The sequence below is a fragment of the Falco punctatus genome (assembly GCF_963210335.1).
Source record: "Falco punctatus genome assembly, chromosome: 11".
NCBI lineage: Eukaryota > Metazoa > Chordata > Aves > Falconiformes > Falconidae > Falco > Falco punctatus.
The window spans coordinates 10,387,048-10,407,133 of NC_137591.1; the positions used below are offsets into that span (position 1 = coordinate 10,387,048).

A 20,086-nucleotide genomic window follows, 5' to 3' on the forward strand; every position below is an offset into this window, starting at 1 on the left:
CGTCCGCGCCTTTCCCGGCCCCCGTGGGCGGCGCGCCTGGGCCTTTAAGCCCTGAGGGGGCGGTCCCGCGCCGCCCAATGGGAAGGCGGTTTGCTGGCAGGTGCAGGCGGCGGGGCCGGGAGCAGCCATGGCGCAGGCGGCGGTAGCGAGGCCGAGCGTGCCGCCGCGGGGCCGGCGGGGGAGCAGCGGCCGCGGCCCCGCGGAGCGCCTGTAGCCGCGGCCGGGCCGCAGGCTGGCGAGCCGGGACGCGCTGGCGGCGGCCGCCGCGGCGGCGGCGGAGGAGGAGGGAGGCGGGAGCCAGCCGCCGGCCGTGCCGCCGCCGCCGCCCCACAAGAGGATGAAGAAGCGGAAGGAGCTGAACGCCCTCATCGGCCTGGCCGCCGACGGCCGCAGGAAGAAGCCCGCTAAGAAGGGCTCGGGCCACCGGCTGCTGCGCACCGAGCCACCCGCCTCCGACTCCGAGTCCAGCTCCGAGGAGGACGAGTTCGCGGGGGCGCGGGGCCGCTGCGGCAAGTGAGTCCCGGGCCCGGTCCTGCCGGCGCGGAGCCCCGTGCCCGCCTGCGGGCCCCGGCCCTGCCGCCGCGGGAGTCCTCGCCTCGGCGCCCGCCTGCGGGGCGAGCTGGGGGCGGCCGCGGGGCGCAGGGGGCTGCCAAGGAACCTGGGGCAGCCCCGAGGGTGTCGGGCTCAGCAGGTCGCCTGCCTGGGGGTGGAAGCAGGTCTGAGCCGTCTCTGGCTTTTTTTTCGTTTCTTCTCGGCGTTTCTGTTGGGCGCTCACCGCAGCCGGAGCCCTTGGAGCAGCTCGGGGTCAGCTGCTTGAAGTGTTGAGCCGTTACCCGTGTGTGCTTGGCGTGGCACAGCCCTGTATCTGCGAGCTGGCGGAGGGCTGGTTTTCTCATGGATGTGATGTGCTTTTGCCAAAGAATAAACTTTTAAGTTAAAACAGCGTTACTGATGGGTCTCTAAGAATAACACAAAGTAGGTGGGTTTTTTTAAGAGAAACTCAGGCTTTCACAGTTTAAGGTAATCTAGAAGGACTTGCCATCACATTATGGTAATACCCGTTCTTGAAGCCTGCTTTTCAAGCTGCCAAGCAGATGTTCTTCACATAAGTTTATGTGAGCAGAGCAGGAAATTTTAGTAAGGGAAACCTGACATCTGCTCTTAAGTATGCGAGTTGTGCCTCCTGAGGATAAACTGAACAGAGAGTGGTAGCCCTGATCTCACTGTATAGCCTTGTTTGTTCTTGGAAAACCTCTTTGTTAGCTTTTCTCAGCCAAAATGTGTTCTGTTCCAGCACTGCTCTTTACTTCGGTAGAACAGCATTAAAATAAAACTTTTCTGTGTATTGTTGAATATTCGTAAGCTGTTCTTTTTGTTTTATCCAGAGGAGACTATCTACGATGCTGCAAGTTCTGTTATCCGTTGTGTGCATTTGTCATTCTTGCTGCTTGCGTGGTAGCATGTGTGGGCTTAGTCTGGATGCAGGTGGCTCTCAAGGAGGATCTGGATGCAATAAAGGAGAAGTTTCGAACTAGTAAGTGTAAATGTAACTACGCTATTTCACATCTGCTTTGGGCAGTATGAAGAGCTTTAGTTGCCTACTTGCTTGTTCAAAGTTTGAAAGCACTGAATAGATGAACTGCCTCTGAATTGAGGAGTCCTCTGAAGCCAAAAACAGTAGGAGGCTGGGTGAATCTGAGGCAAATGTTATATATTCTTGCCTGCTCTACATCTTCTGAAGAGCAGGGGTGTTGGACTGGTTGGGCTTGTAGCTGCTTGTACCTACATTTCTAAAATTCCTGACTTTAGGAATGTTTTCTTCCAAAGAAAGACCCTATTTAAAAAGAAAAAGTTCTGATCAGCTCCATAAAAGCAGTCTAGGGGATTTTGATGCATCACTGAATGGAAAACAATGTTCTTTTCTTGAGCTCTTTTAAAAACTTCTAATACTTGCTATGGCATGACTGCAATTTGAATGTTGCTTCTGTATTGTGTTTTTTTCTTGGTATCCTCTGAATATTTATCTTCCTTGCGTTGACCTGTTCTTGTCCAACTTTTTATGTTGTGTTGCTTATGGTGTGGAGTTACATCATGTTTAATACTTTGAAGTATGGCATTAAGGTGAAGCATTTTGCTTGTAGGTCTCAGGTTTTCCCTGTCTCTATAAGATTTCAGTATTATAACTTCTATAGTGGTGAGGTATAACAAATGGTGAGATTTGCTTTAACTTGCTTGCTGTTCTCTATACCTCACCTATGGACACAAGATATGTTTTGGTGCATTATTTTAGTAGCATTTAAAATCCTGTATGTTGAAAAAGGCAAGGGTAAGCTGAGGAGCTATGTGTATGGAGTGGGAGAGAGTGAAGCTTAAGCATTCAGGTAGTCTGTAGTGGCTTCAGGAAGGCTAAGTAGGTAACATTTTGCCTGAGGAGCACCGCTGTTGACTGTGAGTTTTGTCCTTAACTTTGATCTTCATCTTAAAATTTTTGTGCCCAGGACATGAAGATGACCTTAAAAACAAGGCTGGTGAAATAAATTAAAAAATTAGAGGAGACTGTTAGGGCTGGAGGTAAGCAGAGGGTTTGATTTGCTTGTGTGGTCTTGTGTGGTAAAAGAGGTATTGAGGAAATGTGTGTTTAATAAAAAAAAAAAAAAGAAAAAATTTGTTGCTGTTGTTGTTCAGGGCTTCCTGTTCAGGTGTTTCAACTTTGTTGTGAGGTGGGGAGTTGTCTGCTAGGGTGGAACCTGCTGGCTAGCTGGGAGAATTGTTGATAGATTGGCATTCACCACTTATGGAGGATACCTTCAGTTACAGGCACTGCTTCGTGGCTGTGAGCGTACCGAACAGCCCTGCAGTAGCTGTTTCTCTGTTCTGGGTGAGCTGACTGTCGATTTTCATGGACTAGTCTGCTTCAAGAATGTACCGGCAGTAAATGTTTTGCACGATGACAACATTTGCTGGCTTTGGTGTAGTTAAGTTTCATTGTTCCTGTTCTACATAGGCTCTTTGTTAAAGCAGTTGTTCTCTCTTGAGCTTACTGTCTGGCAATCACAGATGTGCTTGTTTTCTCCTTAATAGCTCTGATAGAAAAGCTGAGCACTTAATACTTTATCTAGTGATTAAGTAGTCTTGGGTTTCCCTGCCACTGTAATAGCATGCCTAGAAGCTGGATGGGAGTTTTATATTGAGGCACAGCATTAAAAACAACCACAGAAAAGCAGACAGCAAGAATAATATCGTTCCAAAAGGTAACATTGTGCCTTGGTGAGATGTGTTGGTGGATGGAGAAACAAAGGCACGGGATCTCTCTGTCCTACAACAAGTTTGGAAGAAGAACCTTACTCCTCTGAATCTTCATCCAGACCTTTTCTGCATAAGAGCAGATTGCCGTGGCGGTATTTGTTAATGATCTGCCATCCTTTGTACAAACTGAGTATGGTATGAGTGCTTTTTAAAAATAAGACATCTTTGCATCTAGTACGTCTGGGATAAGGGGAAGTCATTGTGGTGTTTCCCTTCAGTTGTTAGGAATGATGCAGAGAATGTGTATAGTACTTAGGAGGTTTTTTTGCAGTGCTAGGAAGGTTAAGTGGTGTCTCACTGTACACAGTGAGAGTGGCAAAACAGAAAATAATTTTTCTACAAGAGCCTCCGAAAGATCAGGTTCAGCGTGAACTGTTTGTGTCACATGCAGAGTTGGCTCTCGATCTGTTTTGGCTAAAATACCTTTCAAGGTCTTGCTGAACTGGAAGTGTGGTTTGGATCTTGGGTGATCAATGCACGTTACTCTGTACTTAGAAATGACTTCTAGGACTTCCTTCAAGAAAAGCAAACTGGGTTTTTGAAGATGCACAGCCTTCCAGTTGTATGTATTTGGGTATCCACTCCACGGGCATGGAACCCTCCTGGAGGTGTCCCCTTTTGACTGGATGGGTCAGATATGGAAACTCGTTCTGGGAGCTGCCAGCTACCTATGACGTAGGTCCCACTGCTTTTGGCAGTCTGGTCAGTGCGATAGCAGTTTGTTACGGAGCATTCCAGTGCTGTGTAACAGGGCAGAGGTGCAGATTTTGGAGAACTCTGGAATCTCCATCTCAAAAGTTTTGCTTATTTGTTTCCTGGACCTAGGGATTTAGGATTGCCTAGTGACGCTTGCAGCTAAACAGCTTAGTCACTGCAGATCTGGAGGAGCTGCATTTCTGAGGCTCACTTGAATTGGTTTGAACTGCATGTTTCCCCCTTCCTGTAGTATTAATTGCAGTAATAACTGACTTTATCCAAGGACTTTGTTTACTGATTTGTTTACCAACAGACATTAGTGTGTAAACTTGTACTTTTTTTTTTTCCCATTTGTCTTTGTCACACAGAACAACTATAATCACGTTAATCTCTTTGGAATTCACTTGGTCAGCAGCAGCCCCTTTGCAGGCTTGAAAAGGGCACTGAGGTTCCCTTCACGTGCCTCCTTTGCCCTGGTACTGTTGGCAGTTCTGATACACAGTCCCATTACTATTTCGTGTTCCTCTGTGAAAGTAATGCAAAGTAACTGCACTAAATAAAGACCTGCTGAGGCTTGCCAGAATGACAGTGCTATTGCAAAGTGGTAAATTCAGTACAGTCTCTCTGGGTTCTCTCTCATCAGTACTCTTAAAATAAAAAATTGCTCTCATTCTGAATGAACACAATTCTGGATGGGTGATAAACTTGTATGTAGAAACTACATTTCCTTCTTTTGCTGCTGTAGTGTTGCTGCTTGTAATTTGTTTGCTGCTCTCAATGTTGTTTACCTGGAATTTTGTTTTTTTTTATTGTATTTTTAATTTTTTTTTTTTCATTTTTGTAGTGGAATCTAATCAAAAGACATCATTCCAAGAAATTCCTAAACTGAATGAAGATTTGGTGCAGAAGCAAAAGCAACTAGAACAAATCGAGACTGGAGAACTGGGGCTAAATAAAATTTGGATAAATATCACAGAGATCAATAAACAGGTGAGACAGATCAGTGCTTGGTTTTGAAAAATAAGAAAATATACAATTAAAATTTATTTTTACAGAAAGTAATTTCAAGTGCAGTGCTGAGCTTTTATGACTTCTGTGATCATACACAACTTTTTTATTTTTGAAGTTAAAATGGAGTTTAAGCCTTGTTATTAAAGAAGCAAAAAAAGTTTGAGCATCCAGTTGGACTGGAACTGATTGCAAAGAAGAGAAATTACACAACTGGTAGAAAGACTTCAGGCAGAACTTAAAAGAACCTGAGAACTGTGCAGTTCTTAATTTTCCTTCCAAATAATTGTGATGCTTATAATGAGAGATTTGACTTTTCAAATTTCTCAAGAATGTCTGCAGGTGTTTCATAAGCGTGGAAAAGAGTTACTTGAATCAGTGCGAGTTCATGTTGCTACAAATGAAGTCCTGGCATCTTGTGAGTATAAAATCTGCTAATACACACTCAGAATCTGAGCCGGTGTAAATCTTAGCTCTGTTTACATGGCTAGAACTAAGCCACTTAACAGAAAGCTGTTTCCTCAGCTCCGTATTAACTCATGCTTCAAACCAAGCATCCAGCAAAGGATCTTAGTGAAATTCTTGCCTCGGAGGGTAGAAGTTCAGAGCTGCTCACAGCTGGTGGTATTGAGAAGCGTGTGTGGGGAACCCTTCCTGACACTGGTGCTTTGTGTTTAATTTTTAAGAGTACCAAGATGCCTGCTCAGATTGAGTTTTCTTCAGTTTTATGCAGTGGTTAGGTGCTTAATGGGGCACATGAATATATTTTAAAATTTGACTTGCTTTCTTTGACATCTGACAGTATGCATTATGCACAGATATTTAGGTGCTTCATTGCGCTTTTAAAATTCTATCATATGCAACTGGATATTGAAGATACTTGCACGTGGTTCTTGCAGGCCTTCAAGTTCAGGGTCTGGCAGCAGTCTGAGCTGACTCTTCTGGGAATCAAAATCTGTTTTGTTCCATGAACTATTGGGGTCTGTTGCTGGGAATTATTTCAGCCAATATTCACAGCTGTGGAACCAGAAACTGCACACTGGCAGATCAACATTGCTCTAATGTAAAATTAATGTAAATTAATTAATGTAAAATAATGTAAAATTAGGATCTTGCCCCTTTCCTCAGCTTGGGAAACAACTTCTTTTAACCAGAAGAAAGTGGGGATTATCTGCTCTATTTTTGTCATGTCACATGTCATGTCACATGTGAGAATAAATTATTTTTCTTTGTTTTGACTACTGATGGCTACAATTTGATCTTAAACTGATAGTATTAGCAATTAGTGACTGGCATGTAGTTGATTTTAATATATTTGACAATCTCTCAATTGGAATAAGTGATCTTGAAGACCTACTGAATAACTTGCTTTCTGGGTCAGAGAGCTGACAGAAATTTAACCAGCTGTGCCTGGATTGTCACTGTTCTACTTCTGTAGCAGGAAGTTTGGGTGATATGTACATCTTCTTTGCCTGTCACTCAGCTAGGGAAGTTGCGTGGCTTCGTTGGGATTGCCAGGCAGGTTTGATTGCTGAATACCGACGTGGATGACGCTTTGCTCCACGTAAGGGCTTCTTGCACAATTTTTTAAATCTTTCTTGGGCAACAGCCTCTAAAGAGTGAATGAAAAATAGGCAGAAGGTACCTTATTGAAAAGGGGCTTCTATGGTTTTCATTCAGTTTTAAAAAAAAAAAAATATCTTCTGTTGCAAGAGGCAGAATATTTTTAATGTAGCCTAGGCAGGACTGCAAACCTAGAGATGGGTGTTTTGTGGGTGTGTACATATATAATTTTGTCTTGCCTTATGTTTAATGTTACTAATTAAGCCATTAGTATTGGGAAAGGTCAGAATTGGGATTGCGTTGACTAATTCTAAATATTTCTTTTTCGTTTTAGATATCACTATTGACCTCAACAGTAAATCATCTCAAAAACAACATAAAGTCTGCTTCCGATCTGATTTCTCTTCCTCTCACAGTAGAAAAACTTCAGAAGGCAAGTACTGTAAATGTGGCTATTGCTAAATGCATTCTGTGCTGTGAAGCTGCAGCTGGGCTTTTGGAGACAGCACTGACAACAGGAGTTACCTGAACTGCATGTGAGGAACGTTTGCTTCTCTTGTTTTTAAATTTGACTTCATATACTTGATGTTGTATGGTCCCGTGATAATGTACGGCAGGTAAAAAATGGGAAGGCCTTGTTTGTCCCTTTCTGGAGACACATTTGTTTGTATCGTGTTGTTATTTCTTTACCTTGGGGCTGATCTTTCTGGTTGCTTTCCTTCGGGTTGCTAGTCATAGTATCCTTTGACACTTGCAAAAAGTCTGTCTGCAGCTTTACCACTCTGCTTGCAAATAGGTGGTTTGTTAGCTTTTTTAATTGGAAGAGGAAATGGATTGCTTTCTGGAAAATTTCCTCATCTTGTGCAGTGAATGGTTCTACATCTGGCTCTGTGTTTACAGTTTTGTAGGGGTCAAACTTGGGAGCAGTGGGCCTGGAACACTTGTGTGGGAGCTTTCTTGGTGTTCACTACATGTACAGAAAAACGAATTGTACTGGGATGGGTTTCTGACAATTCCTTGAAAGATGGATCTTACTGGGTGACACAAGCTTACTTCAAAAGTGACTTCTGTTAATATGGTGTCTTACCATGTGCCTTAGCTGAGCGTTCTTTACCAAAGAACTGTCCTGTTCATTCTGGTAAAAAGAATGGCTTGTTGAAACTTTCCCAGCTCTTCCATGGCAGTTCTGTTTGTTTAGCAGTAAGCATTTATATTGGGCTAACACCTAATGTCACTCCCATCTTTGTGGCTTTTATGGGTTTCCACTTGTCATTTCCTGTCCCTCCAAAATTAATGTATAATCAACAAGCTAGTCATATGCAAAGCAATTAGTGTGGTTTGGCTGATCAGGCTGCTCGGATTTCTTTTTCTGGGAGGAGTACAAAGCTGTTTCCTAAGTCTCTAATTTGCTGTTATAAGCATGCTGGATTTTCATTGTTATATCAGAAGTAAGTCTATGCAGTACCTAGTCTGGAGCCTCCACCTACTTTATTTGTGTGTGTATGTATGTATATATATATAAAATAGTAAACATACAGAAACACCTTGTCACCTTGCTGCCTTCAGTACTGTCAGGATCAAGTGTTAGGCCAACAGGTTTCTCTTGCAAGGATCTCCTGAAGAGCAAGGCTTTTTTATTTTCAGATAAGTCCATCCTTACTCATGCTTCACGGAAATCAAAGGTCTTGGGAATTTTGAGTTCTTTCCAGTCTCAGCTGTTGAGTCTAAGTAAGGTGTTACATGTGGCATCTGTTTCCACTGCTCTCTTGATGCTATCTTGCTTGCCTTTACATTTTGGTAGGTTGATAAAATAAAACAGAGCTGGGAGATATACTGCGAGGTGTTGAGTGTGGAAAAAGTATTTAGAAGTTTAAATACAATATTTCTAATGGTTTGTATGTGTCATGTTAATGAAAAGCAATAGATTTCAAGACTTGGACTTTTTTGACTTCTGTGTGCCTGCTGTACTACCTCCTGTCACACAGGAGAACTTCGGTGTGTGTAGGTGAGTAGCCTGGCTTTTGGTGAAAAGTCACCTGCTCAACTGTCCCTTGTATCCAGCTGGTTTTGAAATTACCTGCCTTGGAAGAAATAGACTATCAGCAGTCCTGGCTCACTGGGCTGGCCCCAGTTGACTGGAGGTTAGCCACTGTGACGCCTTGCTACAAGAAGGGCCAGAAGGAAGGTCTGGGGAGCTACAGGCCTGCCAGCCTGACCTCTGTGCTGGGGAAGCTTATGGAGCAGATAACCCTGAGTGCTGTCACACAGCACGTACAGGACAACCAGGGGATCAGGCCCAGTCAGCATGGGTTTATGAAAGGCAGGTCCTGCTTGGCTGACCTGATCTCCTTCTATGACAGTGTGACCTGCTGAGTCGATGAGGGAGAGGCTGTGGATGTTGTCTGCCTAGACTTTAGTGAAGCCTTTGACACAGTTTCCTGCAGCATTCTCCTGGGGAAACTGGCTGCTCGTGGCTTGGACGAGTGTCCTGTTTGCTGGGTAAAAAGCTGGCTGCACAGCGGAGCCCAAAGGTGGTGGAGGATGGAGTTACATCCCGCTGGCAGCCGGTCACAAGGGGTGTTCCCCAGGGCTCAGCGCTGGGCCAGGCCCGTTAATGTCTTCATCGACGACCTGGGGGGATCGAGCGCACCCCCAGTCAGTTTGCGGACAGCACCAGGCTGGGTGGGAGTGTGGATCTGCTGGAGGGCAGGAGGCTCTGCAGAGGGATCTGGGCAGGCTGGACCGATGGGCCGAGGCCAGCGGTGTGAGGGTCTACAGGTCTCAGTGCCGGGTCCTGCGCTGGGGTCCCACCAGCCCCACGGGCTGGGGCAGGGGGCTGGAACTGCCCGGTGGGAAAGGGCCTGGGGGGGCTGGTGGGCAGCCGCTGAACAGGAGCCAGCGGTGTGCCCAGGTGGCCAACAGCACCCTGGCTGGTATCCAAACCAGCGTGGCCAGCAGGACCAGGGCCCTGATTGTCCCCCTGCACCTGGAATCCCGTGTCTGGGTTTGGGCCCCTCACTACAAGAGGGACACTGAGGTGCTGGAGCGTGTCCAGGGACGGGCAGCGGGGCTGGTGAAGGTCTTAAGAGACCTTACAGGTCTTGTGAGGAGCAGCTGAGGGAACTGGGGCTGTTTGGCCTGGGGAAAAGGCGGCTGAGGGGAGACCTTATCGCTCGCTACAGCTCCCTGACGGGAGGCTGCAGCCAGGTGGGGGTCGGTCTCTTCTCCCACATAACAAGCGATAGGACGCGAGGAAATGGCCTCGAGTTGCACCAGGGGAGGTTTACATTGGATGTTGGGGGCAATGTCTTCACTGAAAGGGCTGTGAGGCCCTGGAACAGGCTGTGTGGGGGCATGTTGGAGTCACCATCCCTGGAGGCATTTAAAAGGCCTGGAGATGTGGTGCTTGGGGACATGGTTTAGTGGTGGACTTGGCAGTGCCAGGTTAATGGTTGGACTTGATCTTAAATGCCTTTTCCAACCTGAACGATTTTATGATTCTGTGAAAAGGCTACTATCTTTAGAAGAGAATTTTGGGTTTTTTTAAGCCTTTTTCCAAGTAGGTACTGTTCTTGGAAATGGGGAGCTGCTTGCTGCTGTTGAGTCCTGAAGGATTACTGAGGGAATCCTGTTGGACAGTGTCCTGTGTTCAGACTGATGAAAGGTGCTAAGTGCGTCCTGAAGTCTTCCAGGGCAGAGACATTGCTTACTGAACCTGTGTTCAGACTTGTAAAATGAAGAGCTGGGGAAAGAATTGTATTCAAACAATATCCACACAGTCTGCATAGCTAGAGGGTCACTTCAGCCCCTTAAGAGCTTATAAGTATAACAGGGTTATAGGAAAAGGCAATTTTTAGATGGGTTCTGTTTGTTTTAACAATTGAAGGAAGTATTGCATATGGAATGAGAAGCATATGCTCTGTCCTGTTACTGTAACTTTCAGGAATGTTTGTGGATGGGCTAGCTGACAGTCTGACTCTGATGGGTGCTATGCTGTCAGCTGCTAGAACACCAATTTTCAGAACAGTGTTAGAGCTGGGAGTTGAAGAAGTTCACATAGGTGAAGGCAAGGGAGGCATGTGGTAGGAGCAGTCAGGAGCAAAGGAACTGTGTCAGAGCACATTGACTGTACCTGCAGAATTCATGAGGGCTTTCCTGATGCTTCAGATCTGTTCTTTCATTTTAAAAAAGGCAATACTTGTTCGAAAATTTAACCTGCAACCTTTAAGCAGACTAGTTTTGCAGCGTATGTGTCTGATGGGTAGCCATGGAAGGCAATTGAGGCAGGGTAAATCGGGTCATGTCAGCATACTTGTATTCAATACAAATACTCCCATGTAGAGAGGAGGCAAGATGTCTTCATACCAGGATTATTATTTTTTTAATTAATGCCAGAACATTTGTATTGTTTTGGAAGTGGGAGTAGCAAACTTGTAATTTTGGTTATCTAGTTCATATGATATAGAGTGTGTCTTTGCTTATTGGCCTGGAGGTGCGAGGGGTATAATTCACAATTTTGTCTGCAAACAAAGTTCTGAATACTTCAAATTCACGTGACAGTTTTTGTGGCAGTCTGCCTGCAGCTTCACTAACAAAACATTGTGTTTAGCAGATGGAAACTTTGGGACAGTGCAGTTTGAGGAAGGCTGAGATTTTTGTCATCTTCTTTATTCCAGACTGTAGCGAACATAGGTAGCACACTTACCAGTGTTTCTCATGATGTTGAAAATATCCAGACAGCTATTGAAGAATACAAGAAAACCATAGAAATACTCCAGAATGACGTGGTAAGAAAAAGTACTGAATTAACACTGCATTTTCACAGTTGACATGCCTAATATGAAGCAAATTTAAGAACTGTGTGGAGTTCTGCCTTACGCCTTTGAAATACTTTTGCAGTTTCGGTAGGTGCTGGTTGGTGCGTTAATAAGCTAATCTTCTTATCCTTGTGTTGCATCTCCTGTATGGTACCAAGTGTGTATTTCTCTGGAACCAGAATTGCTGGTCTCTACTACACTTCCTATCCTGCAGATTTTTGCTTCCTGCTACACAGGTGTGGAGCCTTGGGAATCTCTGCTTCTGTGATGCAGGGCGCTGCTTCATGGTAGCTGTCGGCACTGTCTTAGGATCTGGGGATGGTGGAAGTGTTGAGATAGTTTGTTGGTTGAATTAAGGATGTGTATAGGGATGAAATTACTGACCGTCTTTACCAGAAACTACTCACTGTATTTATACTGACCTCTCACTTGGAGTTAACAAACTGAGCCAATAATTAAATTTTTCATCTAAACTACAATACAGTATTACTTTAATAAGAACACTTGCAGATAAAATCTGAATTAGACACAATATAAAACTTGCTTCAGTAGGGGGTGCTATGAAAACATTGCAGATATGGTAGTGTGTATGGTAGCAGTGAAATGTGTATCATAATACTTCATTAAAGAGAGAAGAGCTAATTAGGAGTGTTTAATTAAAATAAATTTGGACCTTATGTGTTTGAAAGAGAAAACTCTGCATTAGCCTTTTTAAAATACTGTATGCGCAACAGACATGAGTGACTATAATTGTAGCAAAACATCCTCAGCTGTAGCCTGCCATTGATTAAAAGCTGAGTTTTTTGGGTTTTTTACAGCCATTTTGTAACATAATTTTCTACTTCTTTCCTTAGAAGGAGTTAAAACAGATACCTTCACTTCCCTCCACTGTTGTGCCAAGGACTGAGAGAAATCAGACAGAAAACTGCAAAAAGGTATTTTTCTCTCTTGCATAAAGAATATTGGTACAAATATCATGATATGTGAATTTGTGTTTTGCAGTACCATAGTGTGCAAGAAAGTAGGGTTTTTTATCAAGACAGTACAGATAGCATCCTTCAAAACAAAATATAAGTTTATTTTGCTGTAGTTTGTTCCTGTGTACGTGCAAACAGGAAAGTACCCTAGTCTGAGAGTGGTTTTTTTGTATTCTAACTGGGTGAGGAGTAAAAACACTGAAGTGGATATCCAACAAATCTTAGGTGTAATTTGCTTATGTAAATGGAAATTAGTTAAAGGCTTTTTATGGAACAGATTTTATGGCAGGTACTTGCCAATCCGAGCAAATTTGGGAGTGATACGTACTGAGCTACCCTCAATGTAATAAGGTGTGGAAAGTGGGGATTCAGCAACAAGGAAAAATGGTAACATGTGGGTGTTTAGCTGAATGGGTTGGAATGGAATGACTGCATTTATTTACATTGAATGCAGTCAATATTTTCCTCAAAAAATAATCTTGTATATTAATATGCCTAATACCTGTTTTCCTGGGGAAAAAAGTAGTTGATGTAGTTACTAAGCTTGCCCTGGAAATTTAGATGAATAGGCTTTCTGTGTTTGCTGGCACAGCTGAAGTGATTACATTGGCAACAAAGAGGTTAGCCCTGAGGAAGAATCTGAGTTTTAAACTTTGAAAGCTGGAATAACATTCTGGAAGCTTCCAGTTGGATGTTTTCAGTGGTGTTGGTGGAGAGCCAGTTTGAAGTCTGCCCAGTTAAACTGGGTCAGTCACCATGTTGTTAATAACAAGAGTGCTGCAGAGGTTGAGTAAACTGACATGTGCTGGTTTTATATTTCACTATGTAGTCACTGCATGCAGCTTTGGAAGAGCTAAGTAATGCTGTAGTGGCGTACCAAAAGTTGAATGACATCAAGCTTCTAAACGTGGATTCAGCCATTGGTAACCTTAGCCGGAGGGTTATGCTGTTGGAAAACTCTCCTCTTGCTGTGAATAATCTGGACAAAAGAGAGAACTTGTCTACCAGCGCGGTAAGTATTTGATGACTAAGGTTGTCTACTCAGGCTAGTAGTTTCAGTACTTTCTATACACTACATAGATAACTTTTCAAACCTAACGAAAGAAAATGTCAGAATGAAACTTGAGACAGGCTGGAATTTATTCCATATTTCTGAACAGATAACCAACATTGAGAGTACTTCTGAAGTAGTGATTTCTTCTCTGCAGAATCTACAGAAGACTATCCCAAACGCTGTGACATCTAAGACTTGTATGACTGCTTGATGGGATGGGATTCACAAACCTCTAACTGTTTTAGGAAGGCGCTGTGGCAGGGTTTTTTGGAGGACCTAGGTGGGCCTCTGGATTGTCCTGCGATGCTTAAATGCTTAGAAAAAGATCCTTAACCAAAACATTAATATGTTCTGAAGTCCTTCCAGTACTTTCTTTATGCCATACTGGGGCCAGTCTCTGAGAACATGTTCTGTGTGTTTAGCAATAAGGAATATTCTGATGTTGCTGTGGTAAATTACATAAACTACTGTCTTCATGTTCATTCTAGCACGTATTTCTCCTGTTTTTTCCTGCTTCATGCCTGCCAAATTTGAAGGAAAGAAATTATATTGTAGAAAATAAGTACATGAATGAGCTCTGCTCCCCTCCCTTTTTCTTGCAGGGGAATGATGCAACTACCTCTCCAAAAATGGAAAATGAAGATCAACTAGATAATGAAACTCATTCAAATAAAGAACTGAAGGTAAAGTAAGGAAACACAAATTACACTGGATTAGTAGAGCATTTTGTTGTCTTTATAGTCATGTTTTAAATGTGCCTTAATTGAGGAAAGATCTGCAAACAGGCTAATCTGATCAAGTTTCTTTTAAAAGAAAGGCCAGAGTAGAAGGACAGCTTATCCACCCCATTTTGGGGACAGGAAGCTAATTAGGATGGAAGAAAAGTTGTAATAGTATTGCTGTTCTGACTACATCTGGGATAGCATAGCAGGGCTGCCGTAATATCCTTCCCGTGGAGATGAAAGAATCCTGGGAGGTTCAGACCTCGGTCCAGCAGAACAGGGAACTCTGGCAGCCAGCTCATTTGTGTACTCATTGCCAAGCGCTCAGCAAAACTAGCCCAGCCATTGTGGGTTCACACTGCAAATGAGGTTGCAGCATTTAGCCCAGGGAAGTTTTCAAACCTGGATGACTTAAAGAACCTTTGCGCTAGCGGAGCCTAGGAATTGATGAAAGGCTACCTCTCGGTAATGATCTGTTGACTGGCTGTGAGCGTGTTTCACAGACTGACTGAATGGCCACACTGTGGGCTGGGGATAAGAGGCAGTGCTGCTGAGTTCTTAGTGTCCCATATTCTGGAAAGAAGGCAGGTGAGTGAACTGGCTGCACTGTCAGTTCTAGGTTTGAATCGATGTGAACTCAGCCTGTCATCTGGAACCTACTCACAAAAAGAGCAAAGGAGCTCCAGATTAGAAAATGTGGTGGTTTTACTTTGACAGAGATACAGTGAGTCCCGCACCAAGGTAGTCAGTACTACAGGCAAACGTTTCAAACAATTATGCATTCAATTAATGTATAGATGTTTGCTCTAAGTATGTTTGACTGTTCTATATTATGATTTTTCAGTCTTGCTCATTTGTGTAAGAAATACAGAAATTAAATGTCAGATTCTTTTGAAATCAGTGCCTGCTAAATAGCTGCCTACTTTTCTGGTAGAGGTACTGATTCTGTTGTTTTCTTACATCTTTCCATAGATTTCTTAAAAATTATTCTTTATTTATTCATTTTTAAATCTTGTTTAGCGTTGTAAACTTTGATCAGCCTGGCGACCTCCCCAAGTACTTACAAATTTTAAATTACTACTTTTCCTGATCTCCATCTGCTGAAGGGGTGCTTTTTAAGAAATTTTTTCCTATGTATGCAGGAAACAGGGACTAGAGATTCTCAGGTATCAATACTAAGAGAGAAGCTTCAACTGCTTGGTGCTCTCGCAGGCAAGCCAGAAAACGACAGATCTATTGAGACATCAAAGAATGGTAAGAATTGTCATGTAATAGTAATCCATAAACCTGAAAGTTCCCTTGTAATTTCAAAGAATAACTGGTGAAGGTGCATAATTTAGTCTGTTCCTTAAGACTTTGTGAAGATTATTTCTGTTGAAGTGGTCAGAAACTGATGGCTCTAAAACAGAAAACTATATATAGACCAGTTTGAAGGTGACTTTGCATGTGTATAGCAGGATTCACATGCATCAGTAGCTTGTATTTGAAGACATACAGTGATTAATCTGTTGAAATTTATACCCAGTAACATGTATTTTTGCTTTTTCAAAATCTAAGTGTAATTATAGAGGAAAGGTCTGCCTCTCTGCTGACTTGTCTCAGTTCTGCACTTTTGCTGTATATATGCAGGTAGTGCCGAAGATAAGATTTGAAATACCTCATTACACTAGAACTGTGCTTGTTGTTAATTTGTAAAGCAGCAGCTTGGAAGTTTAGACCTTGCTGTTAGGGAAGACAGATACCTCCACTGACTAAGTGAAAACAACCCAGGTGGGCAGATGTCATTTGCTTAATAAAGCTTGTTCAGCACTTTCAGACTGGGAAGGAGAAAGTGTTTCCAAGTCATTCTTTGTATGGGGTTTACAATTATACATCTAGTACAGCATGAAAGATTAAAGCTATGTAACTATCAAAAAAGAAGTTTCCTTCTATTCTTCCAGTTACTAGTGAAAGGCAACAACACTGCTGTATTCTGAAATGATTTTGCAACATTCTTAATCTATACAGCATCTGTGATGAAAAAAAATAAATCAGTTATATCACATTTTTTGTTTTGCTAACTGCAATTCTGTGGAATTAGTAAGACTAATAGAAATTGTTTTGTAACAGTTGAAAGTAGTCTGAGTACTACAGCAAAGCCCACAGACCTTTCAAGGCTGGCTTCAAGGTCAGCTGATGGCAACACAGAGGGTAATGGACAGCTGAGACATCTGTCCTTACCAGGAATTTCCAGCATCAAAGGTATGTCCTTTCTAGGCTGACCTCTTCTTTTTCTGAATATTTCATATAAATGTTTAGGAGATAAATATAACTAGGACTATGGCAGTGCGGCTGGGCATTCTGGGAGAATTGAGGTCAATTTTAAAAGCTGGAGAACTACAGATTTAAAAAAAAAAAGTAGTAATTAAAAAACCCCAAAAACAAAACTAAAAGGAAAGAGTAGCATGTAAAAGAAAAGAAACTGGGATTTAAACAGGAGTGTGCATTATAAGAGAATTATGATTGTTTTGAGTGCCAAAGTATTACACCAAGCGCCCCAGAGACTGGGGGAGAAGTCAAGGGCAGAATTAGGGTGCTGAAGGAAAGTGAAGTAGGTATAAGTGTCTATGTTTTGGAAGGGGGTGTGTGTGGTGTTTTTTTTTTTTTTTTTTTTTTTTTTTTTTAAGGGAACACTGCCTGGTCAAATGAATGGTTTCTGGATCTTGCTGTTCAGTCTCTTCAGCTACTGAAAGGGCAATGCTTTGCATCAGGAAATGAATAGACACTTTTCCCTTTATGTCATCTGTGCTGTTGGCATAGCAACAGTAATTCAGAGCTTGCTTTTGTGGAGGATAACTGCATCTGTATGCAGTTAGTGGTTGTAGAATGGGGTATTAGTTGTGAACAGAGATAGGGGTTAGTTTTTTAATTTTAATCCAGAGATGTTCATGCTTTTTTTTTTCCCCTCTCCTAAATTGTTACTGACAGCTTGTGACAACGCAGAAGGCAAACTCCATACTTGAGCATGCTTTATTTAATTACTAGGTAGTAAGACACAGTGCAGTAAAACTGGAAGAGCAGCTTATAGGATATTCCTGTGTATTTAAAGGATCTACTTTTCAATCCTTGTTCCTTTTGCAGATCTTCAGAATTTGTTTGAAAAAGCAACTGAAGATGCTGATGGAAAACTATCGCATGAAGATCTTCAAAAGCTGCTTGGCTCTACAGCTGAAGAGTCACAGAGCTTTAAGAAATTTGACATAGATGGAGATGAGAAATACTCATTACAAGAACTGAGATTAGCATTAGGTGTATAGGATATATGTTTATAAGGGTGATGCTGATGGATGCTACTGTAGCTAAAGGAAACTACGGGACATGAAAAACTTATGTCTGCACTTTCCCAGTGTTTTACTGATCTTTGGAGCTAAATTACTGTACACATTGCCACCTCTTTTTTCATCTGCAGTTACTGAAAAGAAATTTACAAATTGATTGTCCTATATGTTGATAGGACATAATATTGGGACTGTGTTAAAATCCAGAAAATTCCCAAACTTGGAAACATTTTCCTCTCATTCTTTCCTTCTTAAAGGAGTCTTTGTTTTTAATTTAAAATGTGTACATACTAAAATAAAATTATGGTTTTATATTTCACTGAAATTTGCCTTAAATTAGAGAGCTGCACTTTAGGGTAGAAGGAAATCTGTCTTGTAAAGATGGGCTACTTCTGCTTGTATATATTTGAAATAGAGTAAATTATGCATATTTAAGGGGAAGTTTGTGTCAGGGGCTGTGTTGGTAGTAAGCTGTTTATCATGAGAGATGAAGCCTAAAAGGGGTGGTTAAGAGTTTCAGCTAAATTTCTAACTTTGAGTATAAGCATGAATGAGTTTGGACTCGGTCAGAAGAAAGCAGGAGTAGTAAAACATGCCCATCTATAGCAGGATTTATTTTTAGAGGGAACAGTTGAAAGTGTTTTTATATCATGAGCCTATAGGAGCAATTACCTCCCAAGTGCTTGGGCTTTCACTTCAGCATTCTTTGAGCTTTGCTGTATTGTGTACAGATTACATTTTGTGAGATGAGCCTATCTGTTTTTTTTTTAAAAAGTAAGTACTGAATAACTTTTAACAGATGCTTATGAGGTAAAAGTCCACAGTGCAGCCTGCTGAGCAACACCTGAATCGTTCATGCCTTGGGTACAGTCAGCTGTGTGCTGATGGTCTCACTGACTGGGCACTGGAGATGTTTGAACAGGGTTGCTGATGCTGCTGGTTTTTTCCGTCCACTGTTTGGGCCACTCTGAAGTGTCCCGAGTAAAGCTCCTGGTCACTAGAAGTGCGAGCAGGCAGGAAAGGCCCAGAGTAGACTTGGGGGCTGTTTCCCGACTAATGTGAACGTGAACACTTCTTGGTGCCTTTACCTTTCGTGTTCTTGTCAACAGGAAGGTATAAAAGCAGTGCAGGAGTGTGCAATCACATCGGTATTCTCTGCTGACACGTGCTTTGTAAGGGAGGTTTCCTTACTACAGAGGAACCTCAGGGTTTGATTATGCCAGTAGATCTAAACGCGGAGTGTGTTTATAACCTTCTGGACCACAGAATGTTACTTTTGCAGAAGGGATTCTCTTGCAGGCTAAATCAGGGCCTAGTTGAATGATTTTGCTCAGAAATATCACTGATCTTGTTGGGAGTATTTTGCATGATTAGTGAACTGAAGTTGCCTGCCTCATCGAAACATCAGTTTATGTGGAAGTCAGTTCATAATTGTTGACTTTTATATAACTTTAGACTGGATGTTTTCTGAATAATTGTATTCTGGAAGTATTGAATCAGTGAAGGAATGTACAAAACAGAACCCTGTTACCCATTGCCTAGGCTTCTTTCACTGTTGCTCTTCTATCCTGTTTGGGTAATGCAGATGTGACCCAATACAGAAATGCTTTTGCTGTGATGCTGAGAACACAGTATTTAAAAACAAAGCAAAACCAACCAACCTTGGCTTTTGAGAGGACAAGAAGCCAACACTTGCTTCTTGCTGCTTCCCACGCCCTTTTATACACTACTGTGTAATTCCTTAACCAAATAAAAAAAAACTAGCAATAAAATGTAACCATTCTGGTATTTTATTTGTACATATACTGTATCATAGCCATATGCCAGAGTTCGCAAAATATTTTTGCAAGTTTGATTTGTATGGACTTTAACTTACCTTAAAAATTGAAGGGATTGTTGTATTGCCACGTGAATCTGAGTGTTTTGTTTTGTTGCAGTCTGCTTTACTTTTAGAAGGTTCTTCAACAGCAATAGTGAAACTGTCAGCCGGAGCCAGTGTGTGCTGTGCCATCTGCCTGTGGCCAAGGTCAGTGTGGTCACTGTGGTCATTAACGGGCACTGGGGCACAGCTGGCCAGGGGTGCTGCTGAACTTGCATGTTGACTGTAGTCGATCGCTAATTGCTGTAGTCACTGCTGTTACAGGATGCACTTGTGCTCATCAATTTAACAAAAGCTGCTCAGCCCGGAGTGCAATGGTTCCTTTTGTTTGGCTTAGGGCAGCAGTGTGCTGTGGGGGGGACACACACCTGTCCCCAGCTGGCTGCTTCTGTCCCCATGAGTTTAATGCTATGCTGCTGGTCTCCACGCTTCCCCAGCCCTGCTGCGGGGGCTTGGCCGGCCTCCCCGTGCTTTATTCATGCTGCAGATGCTGGAGGGCATAAAGGCCACTGGCCTAAGTAAACGCTTGCCCAGATATGTGCTGTGGCTCATGCCAACAGGCCGTGGCTTTCCAGAGGGCGGCTGGATGGCAGCCTGAGGGGGCTGGTTGCCCGCTGGTTGCCCGCTGGTTGCCCGCTGGTTGCCCGCCCTCGAGAAACAGGCCATGGCTGAAAGGAAAGGGAGCGTGGGGACAGCGCTGTACCGTTTTCAGTTCCGGAGCTCCGCAGGCAGCTGTCAGGGGCGCGC

At 42.9% G+C, this 20,086-nt stretch overlaps 1 protein-coding gene across 3 annotated transcripts; it reads left to right on the forward strand.

The window, feature by feature from the left end:
- The first annotated feature begins 129 nt into the window (after positions 1–129).
- EFCAB14 (EF-hand calcium binding domain 14) lies at positions 130–19,378 on the forward strand. Of its 3 annotated transcripts, XM_080407653.1 has the most exons (12): positions 134–513; positions 1,386–1,534; positions 4,847–4,992; positions 5,342–5,428; positions 6,908–7,006; positions 11,250–11,360; positions 12,245–12,325; positions 13,197–13,379; positions 14,024–14,104; positions 15,286–15,397; positions 16,253–16,384; positions 17,264–19,378. In XM_080407653.1, exons 1-12 carry the CDS (start codon positions 338–340, stop codon positions 17,437–17,439), a joined length of 1,533 nt encoding a protein of 510 aa, XP_080263779.1. In that variant the 5' UTR covers positions 134–337; the 3' UTR covers positions 17,440–19,378. The 3 variants fall into 3 exon arrangements, with proteins under 3 accessions (XP_080263781.1, XP_080263779.1, XP_080263780.1); XM_080407655.1 differs by lacking the exon at positions 16,253–16,384 and having other exon boundaries at positions 130–513; XM_080407654.1 differs by lacking the exon at positions 5,342–5,428 and having other exon boundaries at positions 137–513.
- The last annotated feature ends 708 nt before the right edge of the window (positions 19,379–20,086 follow it).

Coding starts and splice junctions, on each gene's coding strand:
- EFCAB14 (XM_080407653.1), top strand. CDS start 338: ATGAAGAAGCGGAAGGAGCTGAACGCCCTCATCGGCCTGGCCGCCGAC. Junction 514..1,385: donor GCGCGGGGCCGCTGCGGCAA/GTGAGTCCCGGG, acceptor TGTTTTATCCAG/AGGAGACTATCTACGATGCT. Junction 7,007..11,249: donor CAGTAGAAAAACTTCAGAAG/GCAAGTACTGTA, acceptor TCTTTATTCCAG/ACTGTAGCGAACATAGGTAG.